This window comes from Channa argus, chromosome 9 (genome assembly GCF_033026475.1).
Source record: "Channa argus isolate prfri chromosome 9, Channa argus male v1.0, whole genome shotgun sequence".
Lineage (NCBI taxonomy): Eukaryota > Metazoa > Chordata > Actinopteri > Anabantiformes > Channidae > Channa > Channa argus.
The window spans coordinates 25,974,506-25,996,225 of record NC_090205.1 but is presented as its reverse complement, the minus strand read 5'-3'; the positions used below and the strand labels follow the sequence as shown (position 1 = coordinate 25,996,225).

Here is a 21,720-nt window from a genome sequence, read left to right as displayed (position 1 = left end):
TGGGTGCTCGAACTTTACATGCAACTCGTGAACATTTTCTGAAAGTCCCAGAGGATCAAGTGGAATTTGGCAGGGATGCAGTTTTAAATGTGGTAGACCATAGTTTAAAGTTTTGTATTGTGGTTTATAGATGAATACTTTTTGACTATTAGGTACTGCGGCAGCCAGGACTAAAAATGAGCTGGAAGGAAGTATTTGGTAAGTGAAAAGGGCTCTTATGGAGGGAACATTTGGTAAAGTTAAATTAAAGGCTTCTCATGAAACAGTTGCAGTGCAGTGTAGAAAGTCTGGCCAAGGTGGTTGGGGCCGGCCATGTGAGGGCAAAAGCAGCTGTTTTTGTCGGAATAATTTGTCTGTCCAGAGAGAACTCTGGCTCCAGAAATAGTCCAAGACAGTGTGCAAAGTGAAAGGAGACGCCTGGGTGAACTCCTTCACCACCACTTCTCCTTGCCTCTACACCTGTCCACCTGTAAATTAGAGTTTATGCTTCCAGCCATCCTCCCAAGAGTAGGTTGAAGACTATCAGCTCAGCATAGACTGGAGGATTTTCCGTATCTAGTACGATAGTTTTATAATTTCTTGTTAATACAATACTAACATTACAGTAAAAAGGCAACATATTGGTGAGTAATCAGCCTTGTTCAGCTTTAAGTATCACATTATATTAGTAGGTACTTACACTACTTCTCACCGGTGTTCACTAACCATGTAGGTGAAAAGGCTGTAATCTGCACAAATCCCAACAAGTTCTGAAAAATGATACGGCAACAACGTCTGTGTCGAAGCCACAAAAATATGTAAAGCAAGGCTTGTAGTGGTTCTGTTAACCTGCATGAGTGCCACTGTCAGAAACCTGATCACACTGGTCTGCAGGTGCTATAGGGGCAGGAGACCTCACCTATCCATCTGTGTTGTGTTTGCCAAGTGAGCAGAGTGTGAGACAGCAGTTGGTGTGCCTCTCATTGTGTGTGTGTGTGTGTGTGTGTGTGTGTGTGCGTGCGTGCGCTGCCAGGAAAGCGAGCCTACCAGGATACGGATCGCACTGACTGAAAGATAGGAAGGAAGAAAATAAGAAGAGCAAAGCCTGGAAATCTTCAAACTGAGAGGGCCTCTTTTGATGTGTGTTTGCATTCCTTTCAGTGTTGGTGAAAGGGGAGCTGTTGAACGGTAGTGGAGGAGAGGAACACTTGAAACTGAACGAGGCGCTAAGAAAAATACACACCAGGTCTCATAACAAAAGTCCTGCAAAAGTCTGACACGATGGGGGTAGAGAAGCTGAGAGAGAAGACAGGGAGGTGACAGTGACACAATTCTCTTTAATTGAGAGAAAATCTACAAATGGAGCAAATACGTAGTAACTGCTGACCTTCAGTATTTGCAAACACCCAGAAACTAGTAACTTATCTGACCGCTTTATGATTTAAAGAGTGACCTTTGCCAAAGGGAACACAACAGTAACTTGCCTCATTTCCTCAGTCTTTTTCCTGTGCTGCGTGTGGTTAAGTGGCTTGTCCCAGTGGTCCATCAGGATGAGGGCTTGTGGAGGAAACTCAGCATGTTTAATCTCTTGTATAAGCTGTTACTGTAAGCTACACACAGTCCTGCTACCTGTTTTAGCCATGTGTCATTAAACATAAGAATTTTATAATCATCCAGAATCATTCTTATTTATTCATAGTCCTCCGGGTGTGTGTGTGGGGGGGGGTGTTAAGTTTGAAAATAGCACCGTGGAATTGAACTTGTTAAATATGAAACATAATTCTTTGCATGTGTGTTCACTTCCAGAACAGCTAAACCAGCAGTATTCCCTGCTCTAAGTGCACAGACACAGATTCTTTACCAAAACCTCAGTTCGAATGCTTGTAAGATAAATTACTATAAGCAATATAAGTAATTTCTCAATGGAAAAAAAAAACATCCAGTTTTGTGGCTGAGTGGCAGGAAGGAACAAGAACAAAGCAGCCGCACCGTAAAACCTTGGGTTAAGGTTTCGGATACGGTTACACCAGAAGAAAAAGTATTGAAATAAAACAAATAAATCAATCTGTATTTTTGTTGTTTTCTTCTGTTCACAGTTACTGTAATGTAAAGTAATATTTTTTTGCTCTGTACTTCCCAGAAAAATCTTTATATCATGAAGCCGGTACTGGAGCATCCGTTAGTTTTGAGAATATACTGTTGCGTGTCAAAGAGCGTGAGATTTCAGAATGAGTTACCTATGTGTGTTTTGCAAAAGTACGGTTAATTCTCACTCTCCAGCCATGGCACCAGAGTGTGGGGTACAGGGAGAGGGTGGTTGAAGGGGGAGGACTGTTTGTGGTGCAATGGGCTGCTCAGCCAACCGGAAGATGAGAAAAGAAGTGCACCCTTGTCGTTTGTTCGCCTTTGGCCCCTGCCATCTGTCAACTTGGGTCCTGACACCTGTACAAGCCCATCAAAGCTGGGTTTCCCTGTCATCGAGGGCAAAGCAGGTCCGGCCTGTGGGGAGACTCCAGGTAGGAGGTAATGTAACAGCTCCACAGAGTTGGAGGAAAGTGGTGGGAGGGTTTCAGGGTGAAGGAGGGGCCACCTTTTGAGAAATAAATACAACCCTAGCAGCCGTACTTGTGTTTGTAGATCTAGCACCCACAACTGCACCTGCAGGTTTTTTTTTTTTTTAGGTAAATTACCTACAGGTACCCCAAACCGAATGCCTAATGGATGCATGCTCACAGGCAATTGGAAAGCAAATAGTTGGCATGCTTCAAAAGCATGGACACAGCTATTAATGAGGTGCCAGATGTTCATCGGACACTGATGGTAGTAGAGGATTCACATATTTTTCACGGGCATGCTGCTTGAAAGGCAAACACTGTTGCTGTGAGTGCTGGCATGTTCATGGCCACATCTTATCTGAGCCAAGAGGCTCCACTCCCCGAAAAGCCCCTGCTTTCAGGCCAGCTCCAAATACGATAAAGGCCTATGAAAAGAACATATTAATTCCTATGACCAAGGTGACGTCAGAGTGATGGAGTTCTCTTAGATGGGACAGCTCGTTGGCTATCTCAAGGACTTTTTGGCAGTAGAAAAAAAAAAAGAAACAGATGCAGCCTAAACCTGTTAGTTGCCCACCTCTAATCGGCTTACACTGGCTCTGTGACAGGCAACTGGCACTTCTGAGGGGTCACAGACATGGCTGCTACTACACACGCCTCACAATGAAGCATGACATGTTGGATATCCACATGAAACCCAAAACAGCGTTTCACACATTCGGCTAGTGGTAATTCATCATCACGGAACGATTACAATTTCCTTTTTAATGACAGTATCATTCGCAGCACTCATAACTTTGTATTTGTGTTTACCTATTCTCATCTTACACTTTGGGTTTTAATGTGCTCCTTTGATCCTTTAGAACGTTTTTTGTGGTCTTTCTCAAAGCCAAAAATCCCATTTGTTTTCTTTATTTAATATTTGATTGTCGTTTGGGAACAAGTGAAGCCACAAACAGGTGTGAGCAGATAATTGGAATGCTTTGTGTTAAAATAGGCTGTTTTTCCTGCATATCCTCTGATTATCTCCCACTGCTGTGTCCTAATGCACCTCAGCATTGTGTCAAAGCATGGAGACATTTTCTCACCACAGTCTGAAAGCAGGTGGAACAGCAGTGAACGTGAGAGGGTCATGTTTGCCCTCAGAAGAGGATCTCGTAGGTCCCACGTAGTCAAACAAGGGGCCGGTTACTGACTCGTTTGACACAGCGTCTGTGGCTAAAATCCTCAGCCACTTGTGTTTACAATTGGTCATCACATCAAACTTGAGAAACCTTTGTGTGTGTGTTTAGGGCCTGACCTGACATTAGTTAAACTGACAGAATAAATACGCACACTCACAGAAAAGCACAGTGAAAACATTCTAACACACTTCAGAATTTAAATCTCTCGTTACATTGTACGATCAGTTTTGTGACAGAAATGCTCTGAAATTGTCAGAATTTTAGTTTTTAATACCACTTTTTTTTTTTTTTTATCTTTGAGTTGTTAATTATGCAGAATTCCACAAAACAAACTTTGTGGCTAATTTCGATTATTTCCACTTAATAAGTAGTGGAGCATTTTTTTAAATTATAACTAGAATGTAATAATGATGACTATATGTAAAGTAGAGCATGGTGGATTGCAGACGTTCAGAGAGAGGGAGGACTCAGTGGGATGGATTGGATTGATGTTGAGTCTCATGTGATCCATTTTCAGTTATGCAATGAATGAAGAATGTGTCACCGTCAGTTAGTTTTTCAGTAATATGCATTATTACAAATGCAAGTGATTGTATATAACCTTTGTTGGTCTACTTTGACAAGCTGCTCCTTACTTTTGTTGGTGAACACATCTGCCCGATGTTTTGTTGTTGCTTTTTGTTGCTGTTTTATTTTCTCTCTCCACTTTCCACTAACCCCAACGGGTCGAGGCAGATGGTCGTCCACCCTGAGCCTGGTTCTGCTGGAGGTTTCTTCCGTTAAAGGGAGTTTTTCCTCTCCACTGTTGCCTAGTGCTTGCTCCAGGGGGAATTGTTGGGTTCTCTTTATACATCTTTATAGTGTTGACTTTATTCTGTAATTTGCCTTGAGTTGTGAATTGGTGCTATATAAATAAAGCTGAATTGACTTGAATTGAACTGTAACTATCAGTTTTGAATGAACCACAATTGCATTACTTTGTTTAAACTGCAGGGTTTTTTTTTTTTTTTTTGCAAGGCTGCACATGTGTGCAATGTTTTTAACAAAGTTTTTTCTGACATAAGTGTTTTTTCTAACATTAGTGTCTCTCCTGTCCCACCAGGTTGTAGACAAACAGTAAAGAGCAGCATGGAGACTTCAGCTGCAACAACCACTGAGAACAAGGAGTGTAAAGGCTCTGGCCTGGATGGCAGCAGCTTCTCAGAGCTCCCAAAGAAGCCCTCACCCACCACTCTGACTAGAGGTACAACTGTTTTCCAGTTCCCTTTAACAATTTATTCTTTTACTAGATATGCGACATAAGAAAGACATATAGTAGGTAATTTGGTCAATTTAAAAACTAGCATCATATTGCACTCCTGCATTCTAATGTTTTTCTGTAGGATCATGTAATCTGCAGTGCAGTGAAGTGAAAAATTATGCCTTCTCACATAAGTAGCAGAGTAGCACATAAAAAGAGTGAGACCCAGAGAGGGGGGCTGCATGTTTCAGAGATGTCAGAGAATGGGTGATGAAAAAATGTTATAATGAGGTCGAAAGACCTTGTTCTTACCTCCCAAGAGTAAATTTCATGAATTACTAAAAATGACTGGCATAGCGGTGGACGACATGGTGTACCAGAGGCCTCCGATAAAGGCTGGGAGGAGAGAAGCACCTTTTGAAATGCTAACAAGATGTCATATGACATTGTGATGGATTTTTTTTAATGATGGGTTTGGTGGCCTGCCACAAGAGGAGCCATGAGCATTAATTGTTTGGGGATGTGGGGTGAGAATCTAGGACGTTTCAGTACACCCTCCCTGGCACCTCCACAAAGAGGCCCTCAAGTTTTTCAAACCAGCCAGAAGAAAAAGAAATACTGCGCTGGCCGCAACATGAATTATTCAGTCATTTACACAATTATGACCATTGCGTTTAATGTAGGCCGTGGGGGTTGAAATTTTATAACCTTGCACCCATCAAGGGTTATTTGGGTTTTGGGCAGTATCACAAAGCCACAGGATGCAGTGTGTACAACATTCCCTTTATGAAGGGGTCATAATTAAAAGATGGGCGCTCATGTTTTCATGTGAAAGTGTGATGAAAACTCCACATAACGAGGTTGAAGGACCTCGTTTGGACTTCTGAGGTACCAGCATTATAAATTACTAACGCCGGCCACTGAAGTCGGCCGGTGGACACTGAAACCCCTCAGGAAGACGCACTGGCATCGTCTGAGGGGCTACTGCAGGAACATATCATTCAAGTTGTTTTACTGTTTAATGAAGGGCCTGGTGGCCTGCCATCACTAAGCTCGCTTGGTCACACAAGGGAACAGTAAAAATAGGACGTTTCAATGCAGTTACATAGTTTTTAGCTTTTGTTGTGATTTAGCTTATACTTCTATTTATTTGAACCAATTCTTCACTTGGTATGCATTTGGGGCAAAATCAAGTAGCTTGGGAACATTCTTTGTAAAATGTCACTAACTGGCTTACTTCAATGTCCTCCTGTAATTAGCTTACTAATGTCTAAGATGGAACCGCAAAGTAGTGTAAATCATGTATACTGCATCGTAGTTCCTAAAGCCGAACAATGAAACCACATAATACACTAGTGTAACTTAAGCAGAGACACTGTAAAAACATCTTGTTTACCCTGATCCATTGTGTCAGCTGGCCTACGAATCTCATACCTTGTTTCATTAGAGCTGACGCTGCTTGTGTTTCATGGGGACGTGCCTTGCCCTGTTGAATTTGACAGTGTCTGTTTTTTGGAGCCAGACAAACTTCCATCATGTCTTTTCTCTCCCTGGAGGTGGGAGGATGGAGGCAGGGCAGGTCAGGTGCAGTCCACATGATAGGAATCGGGCGTCTTTTCTCGAGGCCTTGTTAATGGTTTTTAAAAGGGCACCCACATTTTGTGTGACAGCCTTCATGTGTCTCTCAGCTACGGGGCGTGCTTCCACAGGCTCGACCCTTGCAATCCAACTCCCGGGCCCTGGGATTTACGAGTCTGTGTCGGCTTGCGCTTTACCATGTCAGAGTAACATGTGTTCAGATTAGGTACCCGCTTCCAGAACTGTAAAACATCTCACGGTTTCAAAGGAATACCTATGATTGATGTGGCCCTCCCCCTCCCCCCCTTCCTACTTCACACCAACTGAGCATATACAGGAGACACTGTTTTCCCCTTGCCTCAACTGTGGAGGAGTGACAGCTTCAAACATAGATCTGCCAACTTGTTTTTTTGCAACCCTTATTATATGCTGGGAAAGTTTGCCAAAGAGAATTTTTCCATCATCCCTCACTTTGGTGTTGACTGTACGAGGCCAGTGGAGCAGACAGCATCGGTAGCACTCTCATTTCTGCCCAACTCGAATGGTGTATTCATCTTTCTTGCTTGGCCATAGTTTGTTGGCTATTGCTTGTGAGGACCAAGCGAAGATTTATGTTGTTCTCCATACAAAACACATTGTCCAGAGATAATTATTCACAGCTCTGATATATCTAAGGAGTGCCAATGAGAGGCGCCACAAAAAATGTCCGCACCTTTGTCAACACTGGTTGAATGCAGCATTAAATCACCCCTCCTGCAATCGTTCCCAATAATAACGAACGAGTCTTACCAGTCTAACTTGGAGCAGACACTGTAGCATAGATGGATGAAGTCTATTATAATTAGTCTTGCTGGGAGTGGAACTTGACTTTGTGATAAGGAGCTGGGTGTTAATCATAGCCATCATGTCTTAAGTGTACCTAGAGTCTAAAGGATCTCTACCAGGGTCTCTGCAACGGCCGTGGGTGCACACAAATGGGTCATAGCTGTCTCTCCCACCCCACCCCCCAGTCGCTCACGACAGAGAATAAAATAGTGCCCGTCTCCTTACCCCCAGCACCTCTCCATCCATAGGCCTACTCCAAAAAACAGACACTAATCTTCCTGAGAAAGAGATTTCAGCTTTTCTTTCTATGCTCCTAAATGGGACTCTTACGCTTCTGTGGTTCCCCACACCAGGTTGAGAGGTGCAGGAAGAAGTGAAGGGGGGCTCGGTGGACAGGGCTATGTGCAAGGATGACCACATTCATGCCCGTTCTTTGGCTCTCCACCCTAGTTAAATGAGTCACAGAATACATCTCTGAGCTCTTGAAGAATTCTCAATTCTTGAAGCATTTCTTTACCGCGCAGGGTAAGAAAAAGAAGAAGTAAGAAACTTGTGGTTAAAATGCTCGGCACAATACAACTTTATTCTACCTTTCCATGGCAAAGGAAAGCTGTAAATCAAGTTATGTTGTTGTGCCTCTAAGAAACACCTCCCCTGGCTCCTAAAGCCACCAAACATGTGTCATGGGTTTCAGTTTTACAGCCCAAAGTACAGAATCAGGTGTCATCTACAGTAACATTTTGTAACTGCATATCGGTAATGCCTTTCCTGATACTCGAGAAGACCTGTGAGCATCTAGCTTACAGGAAGGCCTATTGACCAAGTCCCAATGTTGTTTATTTTCCTGTCAGAATCTATAGCTGGACACTATCAGGAACTCACCACCGTCCTCCAAGAATGACTTCAACAGAGACCGATATTGTTTCTGTCCCGGAATGACTTTCAGTTTATGGCCTTCTATTTGCAAACTTTTCATCATCTACAGTGTCAGTTTACACTCAGATTTCTGTGCCTAATATGTCCAGCATGTGCCATACACTGGGACTGGACTTTATTACATTTTTTTTTACAAATTCAGATATTCCCAGCCAGCAAACATTGCTAAAATACTTGAATTGCTGACGGACTCGCTGTGTTCCAGAGATATCTGCTTACATTATTTCATGTGGCCTTTCTAAACAGTCAGCTTGGTTGCTTTCCAAGTCACCCTCCAACTCCCCTCCCAACCTTCATCCTTGCTTTTCTGTTCCTGTCTGTCTTATCTTTGGGGCACTGGCTGGCCAAGACCGAATTTAATGATTAGATATGCTAAGTGAAAGCAAAGAAGGGACATCTTGTTTATCCACAGTTTTTTGGGTTTTTTTTTTTTTTGGCCTTACTGCCGGTCTTTTACTGCTGTGTAAAACCAAAAACATAGGTTTTTAGGCTTGGGTATTTGCGAAAGTTGCTTCTTTTATCATAGTTCATTACAGAGGCTTCTTATCACAGAAGGGCTGGCCTACATACTAAGAGAATGGACCTGCAGTAGGAGGTGGTGTGATTCTCCTCCAGAGATTCACAGGATTTGGTCACTGGGGCTTAAAATACTGCATATACTGCACATGCATTAACATTACTTTTTAACGATTGTTTTCAAACTGAATTGAAATGCAGCATGTTTCGCTTAACTTACAGTACATATGCAAAGAAACACCAAGCTGGATCTAACTACATTATTTTAGAGTAATTCTTAACAAGTTGACTTACACTGTAGAGAATAGTTTCCTCTTTTTAAAAGAATATCACCAGACAAATGTTTATCTTAGTGTCTTTAATCCTTCATCATATCACCGTTAGAATAATGTCTTGAAGGCTAATATTGAGAAGCCTGTTCTTTGAACTGTATTATCTGTACCAACTCTGATAGGATGTTGACTCAGTGGAGGATTGACAGCCTTTGACAGGTCTCTAATGTGGTTACAAAACATGAATCACTCTCAAATGAGAGGACATTTGTGATACTTGTTATTTTCTTTGGAGCGCTTTGCCTTAGCTTCAAAGCCCCCAGAGTTAAAAAAGCAACATGGTATGCTTTGGGCAATGTCTGCGAATATAAATCTGTCCATACCAGAGGCGTCGACACGCACAGGGCCCAAAGACAACATGTTAAATTCCTCACTGTTTACAAGCAGTGGGAGAGGAGGTAGAGGCAATATATGGATGCTTTAGGGGATTAAGCAACACTCCGTCAGCCAGCTTTCTCTCCCTATCCCCTGAGTTTCTCCCTTCTCCATGGCGTGTACTTCCCTTTCTCTTATTGTACTTCATCCTCTCCTTAAAAGAAAGCTTTTTTTTCCCAGCATGCAGAGTGTAATCCATGCCCCTGCCTCTAAGATGCTCCCTGCCTGTTTTGTTTGGTAATCTGACCAATGAGGTGCCCAGCTTTCTCCTCTTTTTGAAGATGTCGCCCAAGGCAACCACTTTATGTTGACGGGAAGATACCACATTATTAAAAAACTTGTTGAAAGTCCATGCCCGGGCATTTTTATACTGTAAACTCTCATTGCCCCTGTTCCTCTGTTCCCCTCTGTCTCCATCAGACCCTGTTACTTTCATCGGTTAATGTAGTCCTAACACTCACAGTTCAACTGAAGCAAAATAAACGCAGTTCAGACTTAAAACAAAAATGTGTGCTAGCTGTAAACACGGGCAGGAGGCGCTTGTGTAAACAGACCCGGCTCCTATGGCTATGTTGCTCCAGAGGCGGACAGTTTGTGGTCAAGTTCTTCCGGACTGTAACACAAACTCCCACCCCACCCTCGCCTACAGACACAGTTGTGGTCCCCGTTTGGAGGAAAATATTCAGTCACAGCACTGCAAGGAGCAAGGAAGCCCACTCACCCATGTTTATAATGTTGCCATAGTTTGCATTAGGCAGCACGCTGGTGCAAATGCTCTGGCTTTGTAAATCAGGGTTAAAACTATTGTCTAGTCCATTTTGTCTATTGTACCTGCTAAACTTAACTTGACACCTTTTTTAGTTTCCATCAGGCCAAAATTGTTGATAGTACTTGGTACTTTTTCTATAGAGAGGGTTCTTTACCTGCAGTGACAAATGTGCCTGTTACCAAAAAGTCAAGTCAAAATGAGCTGGTAGCATTCAGTGGAAAAGTGGAACAAGTTTTACTGCAGTCATAGATTTTCCTGAGTGTCAGCAGGGCAACGATGGTTGAATGGAAAGTTTCCACCAACGTGTATCGCACATCACCAAACAGTATAGTACAGTACATGTCTCCATGGAGGGTGTTAGTGCACTTTAGAAAATGTGCCAGACCCTAAAGACTCTTCAGAGGCCATGTTGTGTTTCTAGGATTTTTTTGAGTATTGTGGACAATAGGTCTTTATCATTAATGCGAGGTGTAATTGGGTTGTAGCCACCAAAGAAAGCATAGAGGGAAATTGATTTTTGCCATCTGTGAAATTCTTCCTGAGGGAAACGCTGCTTCTAGTAATTACAGATCTAAGGTTTCACTGCTGGTGCTCTCCAGCCTGTGTTAGCATTTAGCAATTAGCCGTAATCACTGGTGGCATAGAGGCAGACATGTTCGTAAAGATCACCTGCTAGATGGTGGATGAACTGAGAGAAATGAGTTGGGTTCTTTAAAGACTTTTTGACAACAGTCATGGCTGGATGGTGTGATCATGCCCAGTCAGCAGCTGCAACGTTTCTGATAGAAAAATAAACTTTTTGCAATACATTTTTATGGTCACATCTCCTGGAGGGTGACTCTTTCCTCAGACAGAGTATGTGGCCGTAACACCTACTGGCTCCAACCCAAGGACAGGTCACAGACGAGTAAACTGTGCAACCAACAAAATAAGCAGATGAGGTTGCCTGAGCAAACATAACAAACAAAAGCTGTCCCTGCTTACATATTCGGCTCTCGGGCCATGTCCTAAAGAGAGAACCGCAGAAAAAAAACTGAAAGGCTTCTCAGACAAATGTCACAACTCATATTTGAGGTTATTGTTCCTTTTTTGCATTTAATTTTAGACTTCTTTAAATATGTAGGCACATGTTTAACTTCATCTTTTATCAAATACCAAGCTTGAAATGTTGGGTAATATTCCTAGTGGCAGTCTGTCCAGGAGTGAAACAAGAGACAGGTATGCATCCATCTATTCATCCATCTCCAGTCTGTCTCAACACAAAGAGACATACACTGACTCTATACATTAACCTAACATGCATGTCTTTGGACTGTGGGAGCATGTAAACTCAACATATGTAGAAAGGCTGGGTGGCCAGGGATTTGAACCAGGGACCTTCTAGCTATGAGGCTAACCACTCCACCACTGTGTTGTCTAGGTAAACAGCTAGCTCAGACCAAAGTTCAAATATAAACATGCAGAAATATAAAAACCACAATCTGCAAGTTTTTTTTCTTCATAAACATTGCAGTGCGGAGACCTTCAGGTGCCATCCTCACTGAGAGATTAAAAGGCAAAATAGCGTAGAAGCTCTTACAAACACTGTTTTAACTGTAGAGGTGGTTATTATGTGGGCTTTGCAACTTCCAACATAGCTAATTTTGCTTTTTTTAATCATATCTAATAGACTACAATATACAGAGCTACACAATGTTATCATCCACTTGATACCACCTGCTGTGACATAATTGTGCAGAAAGCTCAGAAAGCTTAAGCTGGACCTGGACCTTAAGTTGCATGTGTTGTGTGAGAGAAGAAGAGAATGGATTCTAATTGGAGGACAGTATTCCTGCACAGCTCCTCTTTGTTCTGTAGGGGGAAAAAAACGTTAATTTGGAAAGACTTTCTGCTTTTGTTACAGTGTCATAGTGTACAGTTCTTTTTAACTGTACTAGTATTTGTGACACTGTCCTGTAATCACAGCAGAGCCTGTCGTCAGGGCCCTGAATGGTCATCATGGCCCCATTAAAAAAAAAAAAAAAAAAAAAGGTAAACAAAATGCCGCCTTTTGTAAAGCTGATTTGTAATGTCATTCATCATACAGCTGCAGAAGTTATGCAGGAATAAAGATGTTCTTTCACTAACAGCTGGAAAGCAACACAGAGCATAGGCTGGTGGGTATGAGAGAGTCCTTTTGTACTAACAGGTAGGTTAAGTTCTACATATTTCATACTTTTACCTCGAGGGGTTTATTTTTATTTTTATTTTTTTTGTTTGTTTGAATGGCCTTTTTACAATACACATGCACTGAGGGGATGGCAAGATCTAAACACAGCTGTGTCATTGTACCTTTGTTTTTTTAATTGCATTTCAATCCAGAATGAGCATGAAAAGAATATAAAGGGAAACCTAAGAACTGATAAATGGCACCAGCCAAAAACTCAAGATAAACTGAAGACATCAGCATGTCTAAGACAAAATGTCGAGTGAATCGAGAGTAAAAGTTTAATATTTAACTAGAACCAGGAGACTGGAAATTTACAAAAAAATTTAACAATGGCAATACAAAGCAGAACAAAGATCAATTCCCACAAGGCAGCATGTGATATTTTGTTCCACATGAATAAGGAATTTAACAGTACTGACTTATTGTGTTCAAATTCATTCAACAATCATACTTAGATCAGAAAATGCCTCTAAATCTTTTCTGTAAAACAAACCTTGATAGCGGCTGATTGATTACTGTACTCTTCATGCTGTGAATACCACAACAAAGTTCACTGCTTTGCTTTACATTCATTACATAAGTGGAAGGGGCTGTCTAATAATCAGTACAAGTAAAAAAAGAAATTAAAAAAATCCAAAAGCCAGGATAGTGTATAAGCCTGTTGGGTTTTGTTTGCCAGGTAATTTCCACAACAGTGTTCACTAAGCCTGAGAATTTCTGGCAGTGGCTTCAAAGAGTAGTGGGGTGACCCCCTGATAACAGCAAATACAGACATGCCCATGGCAGACATGGTTCTGGTATTTTGACACTGTGAACGCACCAGTTGTGAGCTTGACTGTCATCAACATATATTTTAAGTTTGTCCAGTGATGTTGTTGTTATTGTACATTTGTGCCTTTATTTCATTCTTCCACTATGAACCTGTGTTTGCATTGTTTCATTCCTTAACACATACTAACTACACATCCATTGTCATCATTTTGGCCTTTTATTCACACTATACCAACAGTGACAAATGTATTCTACTAAAAGCATCTGTCATTTTGAGAAACAGACTAATTTCCAGTTGTTGTTTTTCTATCATATGCACTGTGCGTGTAACCATAATTTTTTTTTTTTATAAGAAATGCAAATGCACTCATCTAAGCATAAGAAAAAATGTATAAGCGTGTGTGTGTGTGTGTGTGTGTGTGTGTGTGCAGTGCATATTCTCTTGAGTGTTAGCTTTGGCAAAACAGGAGCTACTTAAGTGATAAAGGTACCCTAAATCCTTTTTATTCTGCAGAGTTGTAGTCTTAGAGAGAATCTGGCCCATCTGAAATTCCCATGGAACAAAGAGGGAGGGGGGTGGTACTCAGCTGAAGTGAGGGTATTGTTTACATATCAAGAAGCTTCCTTTAACTTCCCAAGAAGAGCTGTAATTTGCCTTGCGAGGTTTTACAGTTTTAATTTCTTCATTGTGCAGGGGAATAACCCCTTAATTATAGAGGAGGAAGTAGCCCTAAGCCCCGGACAGAGGGTGAGGGCCCACAGAACCCCCCTATTGCCTCTCTCTCCCTCTTTCTGTGCTGTGACCATTTTCCCTGTTCATTAGCACTCGAGGGGTGACAGGGTGCTTGCCTATTAGTGCTTCCACTCCAGATAATATTTCCACCCACAAGGCCAGACTAGCTCTTATAGGCATCTGAATGTGGAATAATATGGAATCATGGTGGCTGGTGATTGACACAAGCTGGCCAAACCATTCAGTACCCTTAACCATTACAGACTGGTAATCACGTCATAAAACTACCTGAACCTATGGAACACTGAATGCAAAAAGTATCCCATGATAACTTAAGCAAATGACTATAGACAGGGTACGTGCACAGTGAGCCAAAATGACAGACATGAGCAAATATTGACCCAAGTTACCATATAAATGTTCCAAGAAGTGTATAGAGTAAAATATGTGGATACTGCAAGACTATACATCACCAAGACATTAAGTTGTGTGTTCAGTCTGGTTAAATGTGTCGAAGGTTTGGTTTTTTCGTTTCTTTTAAATGCAGTTTGACGTGAAGTGACAAATGCTCAAATCTTAATGGAAGTTCATTTGTCTCAAGACATTTGCAACGTATTGAAAGAAAAACTAAAGATAAGTTGGGCTTCAAGGCAGCTAAAATGTTCCCAAACAAATTAGAGCTGAACATTTTTAATAATTCTTTACTGCCAGCTCTTAAGTTAAATTTTTTTCATGCAAAACAGATAATATTTTTAAGAGATTGCCTTGGTCGACCATGTTGCCAAAAAAGTAAATGAAAAATGATGCTAACTATAAAACAAATGTTTGCAAAAGGACTCAGATCATCACTTTATGTCTCGAACTTATCGACTTATAGTGCATTTGCGTCTTCCCAATTATGCGTTTCATTGAAATTTAATCATAGCATGAATTTTGTTTTTATTTTCTTCTCAAAAGGTGAAACATTTGTTCGTTGTTTAAGTATACTGAGTAACTCAAGCAAGCCGGAAAAGGAGCTGTTTTCGCAGGTGAATATTAACGTACTGTAACTCAATACTAGACTGCTTGTGATTTTGTGAAATCGGCCTTGTGCATTTTTCTGTGTGACTGTTTGGTTAGTTTAGCTCCGGCAGCTTGTCATAGCTAAAAACCCAATTGGCCCCAGAATTTGGCTGCGGGGTTGATGGAGAAACAACAATATTATAAGGTTTTCATATGAGGGTGACTCACTTCTCGTTAAAATAGTAAAGGAAACCATAACAGATTATAAAACTAGACTAGTTATGAATACGTATTCATTATACTTTCTATATAGTTGAGTGTTTATCCAATATTATGTTTGTGTTTCAGCTTGACTGTTGCATTTGTTAGACACTAGTAACTCAGTATTTGGAATTTGTGTTGCTCGTGCCAGTCTCAAGAGTCTGTGCTAGGAGAAGGAACAGGAGGGGTTCTGTAAGCTCAGGTTCAGCAAAGAACGTCCTGAGAAATATTTTCCTTCGTAAAATTATTGCTGGAGTGAACACTTCAGACTCCTAATGTTACTGTCCCCTACTACAAGCTTTATATTCTGGATGAACTTACTTACTGCTGTACGATCTCGTAAAGGTATCTTGGGCCCTTTTTGGTTAAAATGAACATTTCCTAAAGGTTTAATGGTAATTTTGTTTATTTCTTTTAAAGCTACTAATGCAACACTATGCCGTTTGTGTTTATTTAAAAAATCTGATCCTTTATCCAGTGTTAGGACAGATGACAGACATTGGTATGCACATTCACCTCTTTCTCTTCCAGCCTCTCACTTTCTCTACCCCCACCCCCAAACACCCCCACACCCCTCACACACCCCCATCACTCCACTGCCACACATTTACTAGAACCATTAGGCTGTCATAACACAGCGCATATAACCTGAGGTGATCCCAGGACTGAGTGAACCAAGCTTCCTCAGGGGCAGTGCACTGCAGCAGCCAAACAGGGTGGCTACCTCATGGTCTGGGATGATGGGTACCACATGTAAGCAGAGGCAACCACTGGCCTTAATATAAGCTGACAAGTGGCGGTCCAACAGGGGGAGATCAGATGACTTGGGCTGCCCCATAGCTATAGAAATAGAGCTCTGCCCTATAGCAGAGCGCTTTATTTTAAATAGAGTCTTTGTACACGAGAAACACTCAGTCCAGACCTAAACTAGTTGGTAGACGTGCATCGTGAAATCTCTCAATTCCTCATCTTCTTTTTTCTTACAAGAAAAGAGGCTTTTACAGTTTTTAACAAAAGAAAATGTTTTAATGCGTTCGGCTTAAGTGTCATGTAAACAGGAAAGCTGGTTTCCATAATTGGGGTAGGGGATTAAGGAAACTTGGTTTCCCGTGGTACATTTCTGTCGGAGAACGTTGATTTCTTCACCATGTAGGTGTAGCCTGATTTTTAATCAGCTTTCTCCGACTGCACGTGTGTAACATAAGGATGCATACAGGAACATGCAGCTGACTGAAGGAATTAATAAAAATCATTCACATGCATTTTTAAAAGTCTGTCTTACAGAAAATTTAAACTGCAACTTTAGCAATTTTCAACTTGCCTTCTAAAACTCCTCCAGATGACATGATCTGGAGGAGTTTTTCATCATTGGGAGTTCTGATGATGTCATCTGAAGGAGCTCTGAAAAAGCAGGTTGACCACGATTGTAGAAGCAACTTCATAGTATGAACATGAGATCACATGATCTGAACTGAAGATTTCTCCAAGTGATGTCATCTGGGACAGAAGTAGAGACATATTTTAATATAGAGAAGTCAATGGTTAGTTTAATGGCATTTACTTACATGTACTACTCAAACTAGAACCAAAAGAAGTACATTCCCAATCAGTGAAGGTGTCCTTTAACTAACACAACGTGCCTTTTAAAAGTCTAAATAAGTCCCTTTCCCAGGTGGATTTTTTTAAAATTTAGACAGTTCCTCTTCTGGATCAGCTGCAGGTGTCTTCCTATTAAGCTGTGGCATGAACACACACACACACACATGCACACAAAGACAATTTAGAAGGCAGCATTTTCTCACTATACAGTTACAATCTGTGCACCATGCTTTCAGAATACGTCTGAGGTGGAGGAGAAATCAGGTTACTGTGCTGCTGCATGTATACGTGGGTTTCCAGCAATCAGGTTTCTTCTATGGAAATGCCACTCGAGAGAGCGCTGATGTCTATGAGTACCCCGGTTACTTAAGTGCATATAAACACAGTCAGTGCTGGTTGGGGGGAATTTGCAGTTAAAATCTCCCCACCTCTACTTGAGGCTGTTCACTCTAGGATACACAGCTGCTGGTATAACACAACCAAATCTCAGGCCAGTTACATTATGGCTAAATTAGTAGGTATAATTTTTGACACACAAGAATGTGTGTTTCTGAATCTCTAGTTCTACTGTAAAAACACGCTAAATGCAAGAGTCTGGCATTTTTCTTAATAAAATATTACGTACACTGTAGATATGATGTTGTTTGTTATATATGTTGTTATACAACATATTTGACTGTTCTTCATAATATATAACATAAAAGACTGACCTGGATTGTTTAGTCTGTGTGTGTGTGTTATTTCCAAGAAGTCCTCTAAATTGAATGGAAAAAAGAAAATATTGAGGTCTTTAATGCAGGGTGAACCACAGTACTGAGGTGATGGTGGGTTTGAGAAGATCACCAACGCCAAAGCTGCCAAAACTACGTTCAACGCTTTTGCAAGAGTCATGATTCATCGCCCCTCTCTCAAACCACAGCATGCAGTGCAGCGTCACATGTGTTCATAGTAAGAGCTTAATGTGGTGCATTTAGAGAAGATTAAGAATAACACAGTGGCAGAACGCGCCACACTTTCACCCACCGAACGAACATAAGTGGATGGATGAAGATCCCAACCATGCCACATGTGAATCAGAATCAAGAGCCAGCCGGGAATAGTTAAAACTTCAATGTGCTCTCAGACTGGGGCTTTGAAGAGGGGCAAAGAGAAAACAGCTCTCTAATCAAGGCCCTGCAGAAACAAAAGCCACAATTCTTAAACTTTAGAAAGACCAACCAAGTGTGAGGAGCCAGATGTTTTTTTGTTTGTTTCTGACGAAGGGAAAACAAAACGAGTGAAAGAATTATATGATAATTCAGTCTGTAGCCATTTGTTTGTTTTGTCCATAAAAGCTGAGCTAAAGCTCCTTTCGGGGATTCTTTAAAAGGTCTAAAACACCATTTTCTAGGTTTAATAAATGGAATTCAGCTCTGGAGACAGCAGAGAAAGCAAATTTAAGGTTTTTCCTTCCTTCTTGGATGGAAGCATGATAAGCGTACGAGGCTTTATCCTGGATTTGGTCTGGAGCCTGGAGTTTGGCACAGGTCCACACTAATTGTTTCACTATGTCACCGCTCAATTGTGCCATTGCTAAGACTGAGAAGACATATGGAACTTTCTAGTAGATTGGGGTGTCTTATTTTAGCCTTCCAAAATGTTGAGGTTTGATGAAACCGCAGTTATCATTACTGTTGTAATCTGACTAAGCAACAATGTCTTCAATTTGTTCCCCACATTTTTCATTTTATTTGTCCATCGAAGCTCTCTGGCAGTACTTCAGTCTAGATGTGGGCTTAATGACAGAGTACACTTATAAAATACAGAGGTTTCTAGTTTAAATTCTACAGGTCAACAAACATTGATATGTTATTATAAAAAAACGGTTCAGTAGTGCAGAGTTCACCACTTAGTTTCCAAAAAACATTTGGATGCTGTGTAAAATGTAAATAAAAGACCTGATGAAAAACCTGATGAAACATCTCACAACTGTTAATTGGCAACAATTGGTATCATGACTGGGTATAAAAGTACATCCCAGAGAAGCTCAATCTTTCAGATTGTAGGATGGAAAAAGTCTGCACTGGCAAAAAAAACTGCAAAGCATTTGAAAATTTCATCAACAGTTTATAATGTCATTAAGAGAAACATAAATAAATAAATACATTGGCTCAGGAAAACCTGAAAAATATTGTCAGTGAACATAGTTTTTCTTTGCACCCACAAACTGTACCATGCAGAGAAATAAGACCCAGAAACACTCCTGCTTTCTCTACTTCATTAAGCCTGATCTTAATGAAGTCGATGAAGGTTTTACCTCATAGTTTGCAATGCAGGCTTTATGTCATAACAATATCATATCCATGCCCACGTTGAGGTGACTCCGATGATACATCATCTGTCAACACAGAATAAGCAAATCTTGCAACCACTGAACAGTGTTAATTTTGCAAATGAAAAGTACGACCAAAAAAATTGCTGTTGAACAATTTTGACTAAAACAAATATAAACTAAATTAACTGAATCCACTGAGCATTAGACAAAATGAGCAGAAGAGACTGTGTTTGATAACATGAATACAGACAGATTTCTTTAGCAAACTATTTAGCTTTGTCCCTCCAGCTGAACCCAGTGAACTATATTTTAGACAAAATATAAGTGAATCAGCCTCTGCCTCAAATTTTCTGAATATATTTATATTGTATAGATTAACAGGCATAAATAAAATAAAACCACAAGATGAAAAGTGGGACAAAACTATCACAGATGAAAACTAGACTAAATGTTTTTTAATTATTGTCACTGTGTGTAACTGTGTGTAACATTAGTGGAGTGGCCCCTTACAAAATGGATTGATTGGATTTTTTTGTTTTTTTTTTTATACAGAATATATCTGTCTTAGTGATAATGTATGTGAATAGCAACTTTGCCAAAACTGCGCTTTACACATCATTCATAAACCAGGCCCTCATCTCTATAATGGCAGCCGAGTCGCTGACTTCTTGTAGTTTCAGGTTACATGGAGACGAGGGATATAGGGAGTTCTGGCCTCAATCAGAACCTGAATGCTTTAGTTATGTTTTCAACTATGTGATTGTATCCTTGTCATCGCCCCCCCCTCCCTTCTTCCCACTGACACACACATGCACAATCCAAGGCAACCTTTGACTTTAGATGATATACTTCTACATGGATTTCGCTTGTTTTGACATATTCGATGTATCAGGTTATACTGTATCAGTGTAGTTTAATGTAGAGAGCAAACACCCAGCACGCAATGGAGTCCAGATGCAGGAGAACAGTGTACTTTGAGGCAATGGTATCCAATCAATTCATGGAAACGTCAGTTCTTTCAGTGCAGGCAAACATATTACTTTTGTTATATGTCCATCTAAATAAAAGCCTCCAGTATGACAGCTGGATCTTCTGTTCTCACCCAACATTGACTGCAATGCTGGATTGCTCAGAGATCCAGAGTTGAGGTCTGTGGTTAAACTACCCAGATTGTGTACCTATAAACAGTTGCATAACATTTTAAACTTCATACAAGCAGGTGCATGAAGCAAACCGAATGATTATAGGTTTTTTAATATTTCACCACAACTTTGCATTCAAACGGGGTCATAATTATCCAGAAGGAAGCAAATGGAAACCAAATTCCTCTGGATAAAACTTACATCTCAAAACCGCAGAACACTTTCCTATGATTGAGAGCCTCCTCTGAACATTTCCATAAAAGTGTTTGTCAGATAAAGGAGATTCCCCCGCAGGCTTACCCCGAGGTGACTCAGCACGCTCCACTGTCACACAGGGGATCGCAGTGCATTCGCTAATTTTATCACACAAAGCGTGCTGTTTGTCAGCGCCGCTCCGGTGACAAATGATTCCTTATCTTCAGGGCTTTTGTTTGTTGTTGCTGACTAATGTCCTGGCCACTTGCTCTCATCTCTAGAGCCTTCAGAGGCTTCAGCTACTCTGCTGTCAGTTGTCAGGAGCCACGTTTGCTTTATAGTCGTGTGTGTTTATATGAACGAGTATAGCTTATGCGGAAAAAAACAAACTTTCTTAGATGTGCACACAAACTTGGGTGTCACTAAGACTACGGGCTACCTGTTTCTTGTGTTTGCCATTTCCTGTTCGACTTACGCTTTCCGCCACGTCACTCAATGTCCTTTCTGTATATGTCTGCATGTACAGGAATCTAATGAAGACAGACATGTGGACTAACACGTTGCAAGCTCCTTTTCCCTTTCAATTGCCCAAATCCCCCCCGCATGTGTTGGGGCCCCTTGTTGTTTGATATCCCTATTTGCATTAAGACCGAGAAAGCCTGAAGCGTATTACAAACGGTGCTGTGAAAAGATGTTCAAAAAGGACAGTTTAAGGTTTTAGAATAATCACTGTTCTTACAGTATGTACTTATGAAGGATCCAACTGAGATCATACTGCTTCTCTGCTTCAGGGATCCTTGATAAACCTTGCCCCCCCCTCCCCAAGGTAAAGAAGCTTTAAAAGCACATGTTCTGTGACCTGGCAAATCCCACGTTTTAGGCCTAATAATTTGAGCCATTATTGACTCAGTGCCCTCCTCCTCTTCCTCTTTTCCTTCCTCTGGCCTTATCTTTGCATCAACTGACTCTCTTCACTACCTCTCTCATTCTAGCTTGAAGCCAGGGAGTCTTCTTTATTGTTTATAGTGATTAACACTCCTCCAGTTCCCAAGGTGAATGAAAATGCTGTAAATTTGTGCATCAGTGTCATATAATGTTCAACGCTATAGTTGTTATGGGTCAGTTGTCATACATATAGCTGCTAATACTAACACTGCCAGCCTTGATTTCTGCAGCATTGCTCACTGAAACTTAAATTTGTTGTT

General features: G+C 40.9%; 1 protein-coding gene across 2 annotated transcripts in view; it reads left to right on the top strand.

Annotated features, from left to right (window-relative positions):
* The window catches only part of gli2a (GLI family zinc finger 2a), a 74,834-nt gene that overhangs the window by 10,066 nt on the left and 43,048 nt on the right, over nucleotides 1–21,720 (top strand). For both annotated transcript variants that reach the window (XM_067516194.1, XM_067516193.1), the window contains exon 2: nucleotides 4,821–4,961. In XM_067516194.1, coding sequence (XP_067372295.1) covers nucleotides 4,847–4,961 — 115 coding nt within the window. In that variant the 5' untranslated portion in view covers nucleotides 4,821–4,846. The remainder of the gene's footprint in view (nucleotides 1–4,820; nucleotides 4,962–21,720) is intronic.